This window comes from Branchiostoma lanceolatum, chromosome 4 (assembly GCF_035083965.1).
Source record: "Branchiostoma lanceolatum isolate klBraLanc5 chromosome 4, klBraLanc5.hap2, whole genome shotgun sequence".
In the NCBI taxonomy this organism is placed as follows: Eukaryota; Metazoa; Chordata; class Leptocardii; order Amphioxiformes; family Branchiostomatidae; genus Branchiostoma; species Branchiostoma lanceolatum.
Window position 1 is genome coordinate 15,012,076 of NC_089725.1, and position 18,938 is coordinate 15,031,013.

At 42.9% G+C, this 18,938-nt stretch overlaps 3 protein-coding genes across 4 annotated transcripts; 2 read left to right on the forward strand and 1 right to left on the reverse strand.

Moving 5' to 3' along the window:
- The first annotated feature begins 284 nt into the window (after window positions 1-284).
- LOC136432819 (beta-1,4 N-acetylgalactosaminyltransferase 1-like) lies at window positions 285-8,864 on the forward strand. Its single transcript, XM_066424343.1, has 13 exons — window positions 285-488; window positions 2,303-2,374; window positions 2,823-2,972; window positions 3,362-3,472; window positions 3,846-3,952; window positions 4,512-4,567; window positions 4,849-5,029; window positions 5,535-5,621; window positions 5,800-5,990; window positions 6,377-6,517; window positions 6,773-6,902; window positions 7,274-7,381; window positions 7,892-8,864. The coding sequence occupies exons 2-13, from the start codon at window positions 2,316-2,318 to the stop codon at window positions 8,116-8,118; spliced, it is 1,548 nt and encodes a 515-aa protein (XP_066280440.1). The 5' UTR covers window positions 285-488; window positions 2,303-2,315; the 3' UTR covers window positions 8,119-8,864.
- On the reverse strand, window positions 8,617-11,288 carry LOC136432820 (microfibril-associated glycoprotein 4-like). The gene is made up of 4 exons (XM_066424344.1): window positions 10,889-11,288; window positions 10,414-10,574; window positions 9,960-10,224; window positions 8,617-9,492 (listed from the first exon to the last, which is right to left on the reverse strand). Exons 1-4 carry the CDS (start codon window positions 11,172-11,174, stop codon window positions 9,242-9,244), a joined length of 963 nt encoding a protein of 320 aa, XP_066280441.1. The 5' UTR covers window positions 11,175-11,288; the 3' UTR covers window positions 8,617-9,241.
- A 2,110-nt stretch (window positions 11,289-13,398) lies between these two features.
- LOC136432821 (somatostatin receptor type 2-like) lies at window positions 13,399-15,743 on the forward strand. Of its 2 annotated transcripts, none has more exons than XM_066424346.1 (2): window positions 13,399-13,619; window positions 13,884-15,743. In XM_066424346.1, the coding sequence occupies exon 2, from the start codon at window positions 14,188-14,190 to the stop codon at window positions 15,715-15,717; it is 1,530 nt and encodes a 509-aa protein (XP_066280443.1). In that variant the 5' UTR covers window positions 13,399-13,619; window positions 13,884-14,187; the 3' UTR covers window positions 15,718-15,743. The 2 variants fall into 2 exon arrangements, with proteins under 2 accessions (XP_066280443.1, XP_066280442.1); XM_066424345.1 differs by having other exon boundaries at window positions 13,400-13,677.
- The last annotated feature ends 3,195 nt before the right edge of the window (window positions 15,744-18,938 follow it).

Here is an 18,938-nt window from a genome sequence, read left to right on the forward strand (position 1 = left end):
TTTTGAAACGTATGCGTAGATATGACGTCATGACAGTCTCGTGCCCAGAGCACTTTTCAAACAGGTTAGCTTTTTTTGGTCAACGGAATATTAATTCATCCGTCGTCTAAAAGTAAAACCACAACTGTGTTCAATATTTTGAAAATGAACATTTCAGTTCGGAAACGAAACAAGCACCAATTTCTGTCACATATTTTGATGACATAGTTTCCGAGACAATTATGACGTCCATTATTCCGAGGCTGTCGGACCCCTTGTCCAACCGGTTTTTCTTTGGGATTACGCATGCGTACTGTTGTTTTTGAAAGGTTTGTGTCTTCAGATAACCTTTCGGTGCGCTCACAAATCGTTCCATAAAGTTACACGTTTTCTTTTTCTGAAAGGCCTGTACAGCTGTCTAGTATTGAAATCAATGCAAACAGCGGAGTTCAGGACATCACCGGGAGCAGGACCGACGCAAGTTATCCCACAGGAGCACACAGTGATAGGTAAATAACCTCAATTGGGTGGTATTATGCCGTAAATCTTAGTTGTCTTCCTTGTCGTAATTAGTCCGCCCAAAGAGGTCGCATAACGCACTGTCGTTTTCACGTTTCTTTCTTGGTAGTTTGTGTTCTCTATGTGCCTTTTATCAATTTATTGTAGCATGCAATCACTATGACCCTTTTATACTATATGTTGAATCCGAACACATTTGTAAGTTACGGAGGGAATTTGACTACAAATATCGCATGTTTATGACGAATTATTTCTACTTCAATGAATAACATGGTTACCAGACTCTAAGACACAGACTCTGGCATTTGGGGCGAAGGTAACTTTGACAAGCAATTTATTGTGTAGAAAGACAAATGTTGTGATGTTAAGTTGATGTGCAGATTCGCTGGTACTAACAGCTTCGTGTAAATACCTACATGTATCTGATTTAATCGGTAGAGCGACCACAAAGATAAGAACTAACGTAGCGCTACCAATTATGGTCCAATTTATTCAAAACGTCATTTATCTAAAACCCGGGCAGACAGAGCCAAATGTGAAACACACGTAAAGAAATATCAGGTCTTCTAAAAATAAAAATGTATGGTAACCTTCTGTCTATGATGAAGAACAGTGCTAGGGTTATCCATTATGGCCCACTTGCGTCTTTCTCCTTCTAGCGCTATACTTGAAGAACATAGATCATAACAAAATTGCACATAAATTGTCTACAAATAGTCTACAGAGAGATAATTGTAAAGTCACTATGTTTGTACCACCGCTTGCTTGACGCGATTGAAGAAAACAATGCTGTGCAGTCAAGTTCAACCACACCGGGCGGCACGTGAAGTTCACGTGATAAACGCATGGCAATAATGTTTTGACCTGTGAAAATGTAGCGTAGGTGAGGAATGTCTAGCCTGGGTGCCATCCTATTTCTACCGCTACCCTAAAGAAGGGTGGCGGTAGAAATAGGATGGCACCCAGGCTAAGGAATGCCGATGGGTTGTATCAAACATAAGAGTTTCAAACATCGAATCATCACAGATAGTCTGAATAACAAAGAAAGGTTTAACGTCAGCTACTTTGGAAAGATACTAGCTATCGTGAGAGTTCATCACCTCGACATGTCTGCATGACCCAAAGTCGATCATAATTGGTAGCGCGCCATAACTGGTTGCGCTACGTTAGACGTCACAGATTGAACGTAGACGTGGAAAGTTATCAGAAAACTCTCCATCAGACCACATGTTCTAGCCTTCTGTACAAAGTGGATGAAAATGAACGTCACTTCGTCATGGATTGTTTAGAATAAAATGATAAACGCTCAAAGTTATTCACCTTTCCGTCTACTTCCTCAAAAGAGTCTAATACATTTCATCCTATAGCCATAGATTCAATTATATTTTACGTGCAGACAATCCTTACAGTGTGCTAATACATGTATAGGTAAACTAAGAACCTCCTTGGCACAACAAAAGTACAGGAATTCTCGTCTTGTCTTCTTGAACTATATATACACAGGTGAATGCACGATGCTTTTAACGTATCAACGAGGTATGTTTAGACTGTCATTTTCCTTAGATATATGTAACGTTAAATTGACTGACGGTAGCATGTGATATCATGTATCAAAATACATGTACCTTTAATGGGCCATAGGAACGGGCAGGTTTGTCCTATTCCAATGGGCGGTCATATTGTGTAAGTTACTAAAAACAGCATCACATTTTCGACAAAGAATGAACCACAGGCCTCTTGATTTTACATTTATAACGATGTGTTTTTACATTGATAACGATGTGTTTTTTAAAACCATATACAGGACAATCGTCAACATGAGTCGAGACCAAAGATCGCGGCTTTTCCGAAGCGCTCTTCTGTTTTTCGTCGGCTGGTGAGTGTGTCTACACCCCTCCCCCTCTTGTGAATGCATATCATATGTTCAACTCAAAAGCTTTCGGTAAAACAGTTTCGTGGTGTAACCGAGCGTTACAAATGAGATGCCATTTCCCCCTAATACATGGATACGGTTGGTCAGAAAGAATAGTGCTTGTTGTACCAATCAAATATATCATTGCCTCACCTTGCTGAACATTTTATACATAGTCGAATATGTGTGTAATACATAACTGTTCTTTAATTTTGTTCCAAGATATTTAATCGAGAAAACTGCAGGATCATGTTGTTTAACTATCTTTTTGCATCACGAATATCTAAAGGCTTTATTCTGTGTACATTTAATAAATCTAGTTCAAAAGATCTCAACTGCTCAAAGTTACAACAAGGATTTTCATTCATGTATCAATTCATTTTGACTTTGTTCCATACCTGCTTATACACAGCTTCTGTGGCAACTATTGGGTCAAGCTCAACCTAACAGCCGACTCTGTAGCTAAAAGAGAAGCGGGAGATGTACAAGCTCCGCCGGGTTACGAAGTCAAAACAATCCTGCGCTCCCTGCATCGGGAACAGGAAGACATACCGGCAGAGAAGTAAGTAAACTCGGCTTTCTCATTTGTAGTCGTCCACTTTGTCATAAACGTCTACTAACAATTCCAGGAGGGTACATAATTCCGCCACCTTGAAAAGATACGTCCAAACAGATCTCCAACCCAACGTCCCCCAGTTCAATTCACTCCAGTGTATCTAAAACCATGAGATCTCTCAAACCCACTGTTTTTCAAAGTGGCGGATTTATGTAACCCGGCGGATTAATGTTAATGGCGACTAGATACTTGGGGAAATTATGGATACTGAGCCTAGGGGAAGACGTCGGGGTGGTTGGGAGAAGGTCCGTCTGAGTGGACATACAAGGACCAAGAATTTAAATCGGTGCGCCTAGAATCTAATAAAGACTCACATGTTTCATTCATCCATACAGAGAGATCCCTTGTAAGTGTGGCGGACAGAGACCATCGCACTACATGGCACCGTGGCAACTGGCTAATAAACAGAAAGAGCAGAAAGCAAGTCTGGAAAGATTTGAGAAACGGTGAGTGTTTAACGTAATTATTTTGCTATAATATATGCGAGAAGTTCAAGCGGATATGATTTTCTAACTTGACTATTCGGGGCGTGAATGATTAAATTGCAAAATCTACTTCTAGCTGCTTGCTCAGTACTAAAACGGGTTCAATATGGATAGCAGGATGCACCAATGTGCCACCATAAAGTTGTGTGCGAAGGTCGATATCGGAATCAATTTTGTGTGTGGTATCTCAACAACGTTAACAATGGTATATGTACCTCATTCTATGATCTTCTATAGATATTAGCTGAACAAAAAAATGGTCGGGGTGTCGTCGCCTTAGAAGTTTTTGTCGAAGACCAATGTAACGATGTAACATTTGTCCCTGTTCCCTCAGGCGTATTGACTTAAGGGATGTTTACAACCAGGTGCAAGGTTCTTCACCAATCAGCTACCCGGCTCACGGTGTCTACTGTAGGCCAATGAGAACAGTCCAGCTAAAAGGTATGGATATTACACAGAGCATTGTCGTATCAATGAAGCGAGCAGGTGCTGACCGTTGTTACCATGTTGGTGTCCTCGATCTGCATGTCAATGGACCGTAGCCCAAGCTACACGACGTTTTACCAATTTTATCGAAAGTCTTTTATGTATTCTTCTGGTATCTCTTCTGTGAGCTATACACACTTGATACAGATTATGTGAGAGGGTCAGAATATCTCTAGCAATAGATTACAAAAAAGCTTGAGCTATGATTCACTGAAATGCAAATTGTTGTGTCCGTTTCCATGTTTGTGCTCCTATGACTTCACGTGAAAAGCATTGGATGTAGCTCATCAAATTTTGAATAACGTTTTTAAAGATCTAAAAAGTTATTTGAGTCTCGGTGTGACAAATCTATGGAAATGTCAAAGCATGCGTGGATCATTCGAAACATTCCTTGTCTCTCAGTGTATGAGATACCAATACAAGCAAACAAACAAACAAACAAACAAACAAACAGTAGACAAACAAAACAAAACTAATCAAACCAATTTTTCTACCCCCTCTCTTTTATCTCTAGGAGTTCGCATAGACTGGTTCGATGCCAGCGCCGTCCAAGGCCAGACCCAGCTAACGGTAAGTCTGAAAGTTATCTCTCATAATTCCACCAGGTATTCTATAAGGCTGCCATATCAAAGAAAACGGTGTAATTGAGGTCTTTTAAAGAATATCTTGATCACCTAGATGTCTAAAATGTGCATTCCTCGAGGATTACTGATACTGCATTAGCAGTAGTCCGAAAACGATTGGGCTAAGATTCACTAAAATGTAGATATCTGCGTCCGCCCCTGTTGGTGTCCTCCTTAAGTCACGTGAAAACGCCTTATAAATGATATGTTTTTCCTTTACTTTTTTAGGTACAACTAAACGGAGAGAAGGGGGTTTTCGACCTCGCCAACAGTGTGGACTATGTAGCTGTGGACGGGGATGGGACCGCGCAGTTAACCATCCGCACCACAAACCCATCTCTACTGAACAGACAACTACAGTACATTGTGTATCGGAACACACACTATGATGCGAACACATTCGACTCAGGTAACGTAACAAGGGCACTGGAGCTGGAAAATTGGAGGGGGTGGGGTCCTTGGAGGGGCGGGGTCCTTGGAGGCGGGTGGGGTCATTTATCATGATGGTATTCGTGCCAATGCATTCCCTATATATGACACCCTATGAAGAGTGGAAAGCAAGCCAAAAGAAAGCTAGAAAAAAGGGGTTTTGAATACGTTGTTATGGCTCTTAGTGTATGTTTCAGCTCAGGCGATTGTTATTGTTATCGTTGTTATAATTTTTGTCGCATTCCAATGACGATTGGATTGTCATTAAGGCTGGATTTACCCACGCGTTTCCAAGTACACTCGGGGTACTCGGAGCACACTCGGATGCTTGGAAATGCGAAATCCAGTCTATCAGTATAGGGTTTTGTTCCCTCAATCTTAGTTAGAACATTGGTACCAAAGTAGACACACTCCAGAGACAAAGAAGACTATTTTCATCCATCCTGATCGATGCAAAAATGTTACTTTTTCTTCTCTTTTTGTAGTGAAGCTTCAATACTCCGGTTTCATTGCGACCATACCGATACACATTCAGCAGGTACAGTTACCCTGGCTATACGACCAAAAAGGAGGTGAGCATATATGTATACTTTTGGGTTTTTTTCTCGTTTGTATTTTTGTAGTCACTTAACATGGTATGCAGTCTAGTCGAATGTTTGGAAAAAAATATTAAAAAATACATCGATAAAAAGCAGTTTTTGCTTTGGGAAATTTTCAATGTTCTGTGAAACCTTTCTTTTCTAATTCCAGGAAAGTTCCAGGACAGAGTGACTGTTGTGGTGAAGACCTTCTTCCGGTACAGCAATCTCAAACGACTGATCGCCTCCATTCACGAGCACTACCCAGGGACTAGAATGGTCATCGCAGACGACACCCCCAGCAAGCTCTTCACCAGCGTTCAAGCAACTAACGTCGATCAGTTCCGGATGCCAGAAAACATAGTACGTCATTTCCGCTTTCAAGAACAAAATAACACAAAACAAATAAGTCACCTGGTAGTGTATAGGAATTGTGGGTTAGCCTCTGAGCCGAAAACAATATCCACATGGTCAGCAAGTCGAGGTAAAGGACTGTTTATAAATTTGGACCCTCAAACTTTGACGTTAGACTACAATACATCACAATCACACTATACACTTCGAATCCAAATCGAATTTGTTATTCGTTCTGTTAACACCTTCCCACATACCAAATTACAACACGCCAATCTATAGCTGTGCAAATACAACCGCACACTACCACTGTTATAAATAGACGCTACCAAAATTGAACATAACCTTCTTGGCAGAGTTAATGAACCAACCGTTATGTATGCATTCTATTCCAGGGTTACTTCGCCGGCCGAAATCTGGGGTTGTCACAGGTGGCAACGGAATATTTCCTCTACACTGACGACGACCACTACATAAGGAATGAGTCAAGACTGCACATGCTTGTATCACTGTTGGACAAGACAAACTTCCATCTGGTAAACTAGTTTTCGATATCTTAAGATCTACATATTAGTCTCTAAGGTTTCATTCGGTTATTCATGTCGACATGTCTTCTTGGAATCGTTGTTTTTTCCGCCTTTTTTATTGCTTGAACATTAACGGCTGTGCTGTTTATTTTTTTAGATACATTTCTGTTAGGTTGACGGTGTTGAAGCATTGCTAGAAAGTTATTCTTTGTTTTGTCTGCTCAAACACGAGATCTAACTCACGTTTCCGCTTTCAAACACAAGGTGAGCGCCACGTACGAGAAGAGGGAGTCGAAGTTTTCCAGCACGTTAGAAGTGACAGGGGGAGAGAACCAAATCTGCCTGCTTCAGCGGTACGAACCCAACCACTTTCACGAGATCCCGGGGTTCCCAGGTAAGTCATTTGTTTCACATATTAACAAGAAAACAAACAAACAAACATACATACATACATACATACATTTGTATCCCACATTCTTGTAATTACCTTTGTCAAGTGGATCTGTTAGGTCAGATATATAAACGACAAATGCACATGGCCCATATGAATGGCCCACATGGAAAGCACTTTAAATGACACTCATGTAGTAGATTATATTTTGATTTATTTACTGCCATTGCTATATAACTTATATAACTATATATCTATTTGAAGCAAAAGTTCGTATTGCCTACATGTAGATGTATACGTTCGAATCAAGCTACGAATGTATTTGTGGCAACTTATATTTGTCGTATAATGAAAATAATCACCATGTTCCTTAGGTTGTTACGCCAACGAAATCTGCCAAAATTTCTTCATGGCGTCAACAAATGAGATGAAGTCCATCGGATTCGACCCAGATCAAGCATTGGCTCGGATCGGACACGAAGGTATGTTTGAGAATGTCGTACTAGGTTTACATCTCGTCGCCTTCGCCAAGAAGATTATGTTTTCGGTGCCGTTTGGATGTTCGCATGTAGACAACATAACTCGAGAATTTGTGCATGAAATTGGAAAGCCATGATATTTGGTGCGTGGGTGGTACCTGTCGGCAAACGAAGGGCAGTTTTGATTATAGACATCCTAGCGTCACTCTGCAGTATAGCAGGAGAACTTCTGGTTTTGATATCCCATATTCTGAACATGCTAAAGTCATGAATTTTGAGTTCTTGTTTCAATTTATACTGTATGTATACTAGTGCTCCTAAACATGACTTTATCCAATAGGAGGAAGTTCGACGTGTTCGTGTGTTTTCCTCCAGGATTCTGAAAAATCTAGCTTTGTGACAACTAGTGCCCTGATCTATATCTTACGGTGACACAGTTCGTTAAAAAAACAAGGATTGGATGTTTCTTTTTTGTGTAGTTAGTTACATTTTTTTGTCATCTTTTTTTTTCAGAGATATTTCTCTCGGCACTTGGAAGGCTCCGGACTGCCGCGTGTCGCAACAACGTCATAGGGCACAACCGCAAAGGTGGACCCGAATTCAAAGACTACGGGAAGTTTAGAAATCCCGGAGAAAAATCGGAAGCTTTAAGGTTCAAATATAACCTGTTCAAGCATAATCTGGCCTGTACACAGATAGACTGGGGTATGAACACAACTAAGACTAAGACAAAGAAGTAACCGCTGACCATCAAGTAATGACTCTAACAAGGAAGACGTGATTGTCAACTTTTGATATTCCTTAGTCTGATAAAATTAGTTTAGAGTTTGAAAAAGTGACAGTGCAATTGAAACATTGACACCACCTTAACCCCAAACTACCAACTTATTTTAGCTTCAATAACCCAACATGTTCCAAACAGAAAAGACATGATGTAATACAGGTTATTCTATCAAAGTCTTTACAATTAAATGATAGGAAATGTTGAGAATTGAGGAAATAGATCCAATGGATTACTTGTAGAACCTTTGTTAAAAAAGACCAACATCACTATGTAAATATCTGCCTGGGATCACATGTGTATCGTCTGTGTTGTGTTATGTGTTGTAATCGATTAATTCCCGACTTTCTAGCTGTTATATGGATGAAAATAGATAGATGACGTAATGTAAAATGTAAGAAATGTGGAGTATAAAACGCCGTCTTATTGTAGAAGTGACAACGAAAAGCCAGAACAATCAACAAGATACACCTTCATTAGTACTAGTATATATAGAAGATGCAGTCGTAGGCTGGGTTGTTGTTCCATTCTAAATGATGCGAGCAACATTAGAACATGTTATAAGGGAGGGTGCTGTAACTTCGGCATACCCCCAACTTCGGACGGATTTGTAATTGTCTCGTTATGCAGAAGTGAGCCATCTATATTTTCTTGCTACAATATCTGACAAGTCATTGGAACATTAAAGTAGAACATAGAACGGTATGCATCTGTGTCATCACTACTACAGAACTGTTATTACTTATGTTGCGTTTCACAGCCGGGTGTTTGTTTTACGTGATTATTGCGTAAGTACAGTCCGTTATGTTGGATGATTAAACATAGAAGCAAGTCGAAATTATGACAAGGAGATGTGACCTTTTCTTGAAATTTTCATTAGACTGGGTATCTGACGAAAACGCACTTTCATAGCCATTTTGTTTTTTCTCCTGAAATTCTATCAAAAGAAACTGAAAATTCTTTTTCTTGGTTAGCTAACGATGTCAAAAGCCACCAACCGAAAGAGATAGAGGAGGATCTTTTGATTCTATGTCAGAATTAGATCTTCTCAGACATACATCATTCATTACGTCTGATTAAATCTACTTCTGCGGTCTGATCTTCATCTCTGTGCGTTTCAGAGAATGACGATAGCCTTTCCATTGTTGCCAGTTGACACCGTCAGCATAACTGTCATGGTCCCCGAGGTGGTACACGCCGTTCAGGTTGGAGGAGTGGCAGGCGGAGTACCACCACGCGCCCTTGTAGGTCTGGGCGCAGCTCGATGACGCAACGTCGTTGTCCCTGTCCTTGGTGCTGAAGGGGTGACCATCGTGCCCTGACAGGGAGTCCCCTACAAACAAAGAAATTGTTGCCATCGAAGTGAAATGAATGAATGAATGAAAGCTATCATACACACTATAAGTTAAGCATTTTGTGTGAGAATTACTAGGCAAAGCTGGCATCATTTGCATTCAAAAACATTCTGGTATCATATATATACTTCCCTGATAGAATCAAGTTGCTATCATTGCACACGGTTTTATGAATTTCCATTGTTTTTGGAACGCCTTAGGGTGGAGTTTTTTTTTTCATTTGAAATATCTGAGGTCTGTAATATATTTCTGCACTGTACGCAAGATTAGACATCCAGGTAATACAAAAGTTATTCAAGACACTAGATACGTTTGGCAACGGTCAGACATTTCAGACAGCATCCGTGGCTGAACAGAATCTGAGTTTATTACAGGTTTTTAGCCAAGACTATAGATTCAGAGCTCCGTCGCAATATACTGTACCTTACACACGCGCTCAACTCACCTGCATTTCCGCTGTAGGTTCCGATGTGAAGCTTGTAGTTCTGAGGTTCAGGGGAGATGATGAACGTGCTGTAGGCCGCATACTTGACGTTCCCTTCTGCGTCCTCCATATCCACCCTCAGCTCATAGGTTTTCTGCACCGCCAGTCGGTACAGCTTCTCCAGCCCTAACCAGAACTCGCCGTTCAGGTTGGAAGGGAAGCCGGTCCTGTAGTCCTCCCAGTCGCGGTAGAAGTCCACGCTGCCGTCCTGGCGTTTCTGGAACACCTGCATATGTCAAGTAAACATGACTTCATCGCTCTAACATGTATTAGAGAGAAGGTAACATAAACAAATCAAAACAAAATGTTATGAAAATGCAAAATTTGATAATCTTCCTTGTTCACGAACATATGGCAAAATTATGTACTAATCACATGAATCATTATGGCGGTGCAAACTACTAACGTAGCTTACCGTCCAGCCTCCCCCGTCTAAGTCGTTGTCACAGTAAACCTGGACGCCTCCCAGCCCGTCCCGTGGATACACCGTGTACACTCCGCTAGGCGTGGTCTCGTCGTTGTCAAGGATGTCCTTACAGTCCCGTGGGTGTGGGGCGTCAGGGTCCTCCCCGCCAGCTACAACAGTTATCACAGTAAACTTTATGACGCAACAAAAGTACGGGGCCTTCTGTAATGACTACAACTATAAGTTTGTGCGTGATTCAATTTTGTTCTGATATTCGATTTGAGTAACGTTACTTTTGAGTAATTTTTTCTTGGCCTTATCTGCATCATATCTATATGGATAGATAAATGTAAAAACAATCTTATTCTTACCTCGAGTATAGCCTATCCTGCGTTTATTTTGCGGAAGTGATTGCGTCACACAAGGAAACACAGTACATGTGATAAAGATCTCTATTTGGTTATAGATTTAGAAAAAAACTCACATGCACGACAGGCGTTTACTGCGTTCATGAGTTGATCGAGTTTGCTTTTCAGCTGCTCCCATTCGTCGTCGGACTGGCGGTTGGCGCCACAGTTCATAACGATGTTTTGTGCGGGGTACGGGAAGATATTTCCCGGGTAGGCCTCGGCGGATCGCTGAAGCTGTACGCCGTCGTCAGCTCGTTTCTCCGCGGAGATGTCAGGCCTGGCGGTCGGAACACCCCGCGCCGTGGGGATGAACATCAGCGCATGTGTAAGAAGGCAAGCGAACATAATTCGCTTGTTCATGATGTCGTCAGATCGTCTTGAATATGGTCGCAAGATTTGGTGTCGATTTTAGCAGAGCTGGGGGAGCCAAGACGGTCGATGTCTCATATGAGCCTCCGATGTGTCCACGGCCGATATTATATGAAGATACGAATAGCTGGAGGGTACATTTCCTCATTCCTAAGCACTGACGCACGGATTCAGGTGCGTTTAAGGTCTGTTGCACATTTTGAACAGCGCCATTCTTTCGTTCACTGACCCCCAGAACTTGTGCATCTCGACGTCCGTTCTTGCGGGAGCGCCAAAGTTTATATATAAAGTTGTCTCTAAGCTAGTTTTGACCAGTGTCTATTTCATGTCATGATCTACTGCAGAAGGAAAAAAGGTTTTCAAGAAGGGCATCACGGGAATGTTTGCAGAGATTCAGAATCAGTGACCCGTTAAGGCGACGAGTCTATTGTGTTTTAACCATGGGTAAAAATTAGGTGATTTTTAATACTTCTTTTGTGTTCTGTATGTCTGATTATTGGGCTAAAAAGCCCCCCCTGGCGATTTGTCTGTATTGCTTCGACAAGGAAGTCGTTTCGCATTTCCTCGTTAGGTGGCAGGTGCTAGGGTCGTTCAAAATGTTCACGACCTCAGCAGGAGACGAGGGACATAACTCACTATTGGGTCATAACTATGACGTATAAAGCCTTAAATCATTGTTCCAAAAAACTCAAATGATTGGGATATTGGGAAAATAAAAGTATCCCTACCTACCGACTACATCTTTCAGGACCGGAAACACAACATCTTTGCTAAGGTCTGAAGAACTGGAAATTCCATTACGAAGTCAAAAGTCATTAAAAAAGATTCTGGAAGGCCGATGTTGGCCCTTTTTATTCTGGTCAGGATTTGATCTCTTATCATATAAGTCATACCATTTCATGATGTCTGGTTAAAACTACACTTTTGGTCTGATCTTCATCTCTGTGCGTTTCAGAGAATGGTCTGGGCGCAGCTCGATGACGCAACCGTTCGTTGTCCCTGTCCTTGGTACTGAAAGGTGTCCATCGTGCCCTGACAGGGAGTCCCCTACATAATAATTTGTGTGCACACATCATATATGAACATCTTTTATTCTTTTGTCCCTAATATGTAACTTATTGTCCCAAATATGTAAATATAGGGGAATCACGGGTCACAACCTTCAAAAGACAGAATGGTTGGAAGACAACAAAGTCTTTCTCACACGTAGCTCGCCATCCCTCTTACGTGGAAAACGCCATAACATAACTCCACAACGAAATAGTCCCTTCATAGCCACATTGTTGTAATCTCATTACTATCTCACTAATTATCAAATCTATCTAATTTTGCTGAAATCATTCTGGAAAATGCTTGTTTTGGGCCAGGTTTCGCCTTCCCTAAACCTCTAGCATCACCTTGCTCCGAATTTCAGGTGATTAAGTTACGTGAGTACACCACCTTAACACTTATTTGCCCAATCCAAGGTAGTTCAGTCGAACTACCGGAGGCATCTGCACAATTCATCCTTACCCTAGACACGTACGGGTATCCTTAAGGTTCTTAAGTACCCAGAAGAGCGCGAAATATAAGTAGAACACCTGCGGACAGGTAACAATTACAATGTTTGCAGTAGCTAATTCATTCGATCTATGAGTTCTCTGCCTTTAATACCAACAAGTCTAACATTCTTAAATAAGACATTCCTAAATCTGATCTGCACTGACGAGTGTCAATCGGAATGAATGAACTTTGAATGAATAGACTTTATTTCTTGACAATCGTACACGGTACAATGTATGGCAACAGGTATTAAACAACAATACTACCGGGCTAATCTAGCCAAACATAGACTACATATCGAAGAGGAACTGACGGTAAGATTTACCCTTTAACCTATCACCTTTACGGTCTAGTGAGAACTTGTGTTGTAATGAGAGGTCTGATCTCTGGCGAAAAAAACAAACAAAGCATTGTGCGTCATGTATAAGTCGGAGTCATGTTGTCGCACAGTTTTCATCGCGGCTGTGACAAAGCCGACCTTCGGCAAGGATCTACCGTTCTCTACGGTAACCTATGCCGTCACAAGACGGCTGGATAGTGCACGACACGTCCATGACTGTCCAAAGAACGTCCCCAAGTTGCTGTTGTTAACTGTTTATAATTTTGTAGTACAGTATAGTATCTGAGGCAGAATTTGCTTAAAAGAGAGCAACGTGTTGACATTGTGTTGCTTATCATGACGTCGGTTAACAGACATGCAGTCCCATTGTTCAAGGGACCCTTGACCCTAGTTAAGCCTGTGTGTCGTGTTCACCCACCCACTCCCCATGACTCATCTCTCATGTTCAGTTTCCGTCGGACGTTCTTTCCGGAATCAGGCTATTTTCAGCGTTTTGCCGTACTTCTTCTTCACAAGACACATGTTCCTGTGGTCTGCCAATGAGGTTCTATGAGGTTTGAACCTACTTAGATCTACGATGGAATCTTTAAAAGGAAGGGATAAAACAAAAAGGTGGATATTAGCAGTCCAGTCCGTTTCACCCCTCCCCTCGATCGCAAACTTACCTTTGGACACATTTGCTATAACACAACATGAACAGAAGATTCCGTTTATTTCAAAGTTTGTTCATTCTTCAGCTTGCCGAATATCTTAGCCAGAAAAGTTTATTTATATATCTTAAGGTTCACTTACGCTATAATTTGTTCTTTATCTTTCAGATCATTGGTAGAGTGGACTCCGCTAGAGTAGTGACACCGCGACACAGGAACAAACAAGTCCGTCGCTTTTTTGTAAATTTCTGCCGGCAGTGTAGACATCCCCGAGTTCAGTTCAGTTCATGTTTTACGTCGTGGAATGTCGTAGAATTTTCCTGACAAACTTCTGGCATCACATGTCCGTAACGTCACTTAAATTCTGAGGAAGACTCCAGTAGGACAGTCGAAAATTTAATGAGCAAATTATTTTGTGTCGAAACAAAGCGATGATATCGATCTAATATACAGCCGGTACAGCTTATAGAAAATGACTAACGTCAGCTCTATCGCGAACGGTGCCCGCTGCTGCATCTCTGCTGTAGGGATGTTGGCGAACCTGCTCATCTTGTTCATCGTTGCACGGTACCCCGCCATGAGAACGGCATGTAACGTGTATGTAGCTAACCTGGCAGCAACTGACTTCGCCTTCTGCCTCCTCGCCCTCATCCAGTCCATTGTTGCAATTGCAGAACCACCTTATAAGGTTTGGGAAAGGTACTCAGGCTTTAGTTTGACCTACGTGCGAAGTTGTGACGTCAGCCGGGTGATCTTGATTTTCCTGGCCTCCACCAGCATCATGTTGCTGACAGTCATCGCCGTGGAACGACACAGGGCGATAACAAACCCCCTGAGAAGCCGACAACACAGCACTGTAAAACACACGGGGAGGACCTGTGCCGTGGTGTGGATGGTGGCAGCCCTGACTGCAGTTATAGACACGATCGCCAGGAACGTTGTCACGAACGACTGGACCTTCACAAGCGCAAGTTTGCATTCTGAATCGTGTGTCATTCTAAAGCTTGAGTCCTCTGGTGCCAGCCATCCCTTCTTTGTCATGGTTCTCTTATTCTTTTTGTTCATCTACGTTTTGCCCAGCTGTATAATAATCCCCCTGTACGTCCGGATATTGGTCAAAGTGAGACAGTCTCGCCGTTTGACGATGAGGGACACCAGGTCCGACGACCAGGCGTTTCTCATGGTGTTCGTCGTGACAGTGTTCTTTCTCGTCACCTGGCTTCCTTTCCACATCATTTCTTTTCTTATTCATTCAATTGATCCAAAGACGAACAACGATATAATCGGTGTACATGTGGCGCTTTCCTTCGCCGTGTTCAACTCCGTGGCTAATCCGTTTCTCTATGCTCTTCTTGGGAGGAACTTTCGCGACCAACTCAAGAAGATGTTCTGCTGTAAACAGAACGCGAGGCTAACGATACAGGCCACCAGCGCAACAGACCATGCTATAGGACAGACCCAGGTTACAGGCGGGACAGGACAGACCCATGCTACAGACGGGACACGACAGGCCCAGGCTACAGGCGGGACAGGACAGACCCAGGCTACAGACGGGACACGACAGGCCCAGGCTACAGGCGGGACAGGACAGACCCAGGCTCCAGACGGGACACGACAGGCCCAGGCTACAGGCGGGACAGGACAGACCCAGGCTACAGACGGGACACGACAGGCCCAGGCTACAGGCGGGACAGGACAGACCCAGGCTACAGACGGGACACGACAGGCCCAGGCTACAGGCGGGACAGGACAGACCCAGGCTCCAGACGGGACACGACAGGCCCAGGCTACAGGCGGGACAGGACAGGCCCAGGCTACAGATGGGACACGACAGGCCCAGGCTACAGGCGGGACAGGACAGACCCAGGCTCCAGACGGGACACGACAGGCCCAGACTACAGGCGGGACAGGACAGGCCAAAGCTATCGAAGAGAAATCACACGTCACAGGCGATGCAAGACTGGCCGCGTTTGAAATGTCGCAAACGACAGACGAAAAATGACAAAGGCTAAATGAATCAGGACATACGTGAGCGAAGAAATGCGAACCAGCATGTCCAAAATAAGACTCGTCATACTAACCGTTACTCAACACCATGCAGAGTTATTTTCCTTTATCTGAAAGGATTTCCAACTAAGAACAAACATACGAACGTGAATTGCACCCTACTGTATATGCCTACTTACCGCAATAATCACTTCACGTTAATGTTGCGAAGTAGTCGGCAGAGGCATCATTCATACGGTTAATGCCATGGCTGTAGTGCTAGGGCAATATTCTGGAATTTCGTAGAATATCATATGTAGTGCATTTTTCTGTAGGACGGACTTGTTAAGTTTTGTTTATATAGTTGTTGCCGTTCTGATGGCAAACAATTGTATCATTGTAAGAGACAAAGACTTGGTAACTAACTTACCTTGACGAACGAACAGGTAATATAAGATCATTCGTGTGCACATGAGTGTCCTCTAATCTTTTGTTCCATATGTATGTAACTAGCTTGCTGTCCCCAAAATATATGTAAATGTGGGAGTACAACGGGTCGACGGGAATTAAACAGGTGCATGGCATTTTAAAGTAGAGTTCCTCGACCTCATACCTTCGCAAAATGATGCTAACCTTTTCGAGTGACGTACATGTTTTACCATAAATGTTTATCATTGATTATGCAAATAAGGCCCTAATCTGCATGGATTATGTCAGTTAATCCTTTTCACTGCCCAAATATCACAAATCGTTTTAAAGTATGAAAGTGTTATTTTTAGCAAAGCAGGTAATTGTAGCATTTCCTCATGAATTACGTAAATGAGGTCCTTATTTGCATGATGTAACGTCTACCAATGTCAGCGTCTAAATTAACATCCAAATGCCGGCCGCAAGACTGAAAGTTGCATTCCGGGATCTCCGGTTTGACCAATGGCTACTCTGGGTCAGACTCAGAGAGTCTCGTTCACGTTATCATCAAAGAACCGTCTGTTAACCGGTAACACCAGACTGTTTTAGCGATATGTTGTCTTAAGTAACATATTAAGTAGGCTAAGTGGGTTTGATAGTACAAACATGTATATTCTACAGCTATGCAATCTACGAATAATCAGATGAATCGCAGGGTGCAGCTGATAAGCCAGGAGTTTCCACTGCCCTCCCCCTAACCTGGTTACCAGTCTCTACGGGTCGACTTATAGGGGTGTTCTACCCGGCCCGGATTGGCCTGTTCAGTCTGTTAGCCTGTCTTTTTAGCTGGCATATCATTGAGTCATCGCCGGCCGTAGAGCGACTGGGAGTGAAGTTATTACGTGAGCCAAGCCCGTGAAACCACCCCATGCGCGCTAATCTGCCTGGGCGGGCGGGCATCACTCCCGGCACCCTCAAGATACCGGGAGGCTGCCGATGGCATTGTTTTCAGGCTACCCTCCCCCATAAAATCACTAACATCACGATAAAATATAGAACGAGACGCGTGCCCATCTATTCTCATGTTTTCGTTTGTCTGTAGAGCAATCTTTACATTTCAAGACGTTCAGTACTTCGTCATCCGTTGATCAATATCTTGTTTGCTAGCTGCCAAGAAGGCATGCCATGAGAGATGTTAGTTCAGCTGGCTCTACGGCATGCATGCGCAGTTTGTGCACGTGTCAGCGGTGTGCTCCTCGAGTAAACGTCTCTCTCATGCCTCAGTCACATGTCCAAGGGGTGTGGCCGATCTGGGCCATGGCCGGGCTCTGAGTCTGGACGGTCGGTGGGACACCTGCTTTGCAACAGTCACATCTCAAGCCTTCCGATGCCCCGCCGGGGAGTTTACGGGCTGATATTTTTTGCATTTTCGGGTTGGGCCCTGCAGCTGCCTGTCTATTTTTTTCGATCCGGTGGGCCCTCGGGTGATCTTAATTCGGACTTGAAATCTGCCTGGGTCTCAGCCAGGTCCCCGCCAGGGCCTCTGTCGGCTAGGTAACGACTTGGATCCCGGCGCTGATTTTAGCCCGAATTTCATATCATGAGCTTGCCGCTTAAAGAAAGAAAAGACTGTTGTGTAGCCGCAATCTTCAATGACTCGTTTTTCGAAAGGATGCTCATACCATTAGTATATAGTTGTCGAATCCAAAATAGGAAATGAGGTACTGTACATATGTACATGTCATGTTTGTATGTTCACGATCTTTCAAGTTCGCGGTGGAGAGATCATGGCAAAAACCACGAACATTACACCATCAACATCTCGATTTAACGTATTGACAGGCTGAAACAACAACAACAATACTTCATAGACCTACGGTCTCTGTTGGCTAATAGACCTCTTTCCAGTTACGGCGGCCATTTTGAATTTCCCGGGGTCAGCTGGGGGTCATGCACCAAAGTGAGGCTGAGGCTGTACTTGGATAAGCCTGCCCATAGTTAAGACATAGGAATTCCATCCTTGGTGGTAAATTTTACGCCTCTAAGGTGAAATGCTGCGGTGCATGCACCTGGCATGTGTAGAAAATATTGTTGTGGACATTTGGACTTGATTTTGGCTAAATTCTAATTCATTTTTCACACTTTTTGACGTGTGAATTCAGAAAATTATCGAATGCTTATATCCCCCATTTGTCCTTTGCACAGATGGAACCGCGTGAAATCGCACAAAAACCTGCACCGACATCTGGTTTATTTCCTTTTGGGAAGAAATTAAAGTTCGGTGGTTGTTCTAAACTTTCAGTGTCTTCATAATTCTATCATCATGATGTGATATATAGGTATGCCATATTTGGTGCTACATTTTGCCCCTCTAGGGTGAAATACTGTGGTACATGTGCCGGTTATGTGTAGAAAATATTGTTGTGGACATCTGGATTTTTGGCTGAATTTTTTTACACCTTTTGACGGGTGACTTGGAAACATTTAGCATCGGTGTTTGCATTAACATTGTAAATCAATTTTTACTTTGCATCGGTGACCTTGGTATGCTGTAATAGCTGATCACTAGTAGGATTAAACCCTACAAAAACATGAAAATACCCAGCTGGCATCCTTGTGGGTAGTAAGTTATTTTGTAGAAAGACATTTTCCGACAATTTCTGGATGCCAAGATCCCGTTCTGAAAACTAAGCGCCATGGGGAGGGCAGAACTTAGTGGGAATGCAGGGTACGTATCCGTACCGGGTGCGCCCCTTGCTTACCCTTATGTCAGTTTGCCCAGATCATTGTTGGATGAAATTTAGCAGATTTAGTTTCTGTTAGATTGAC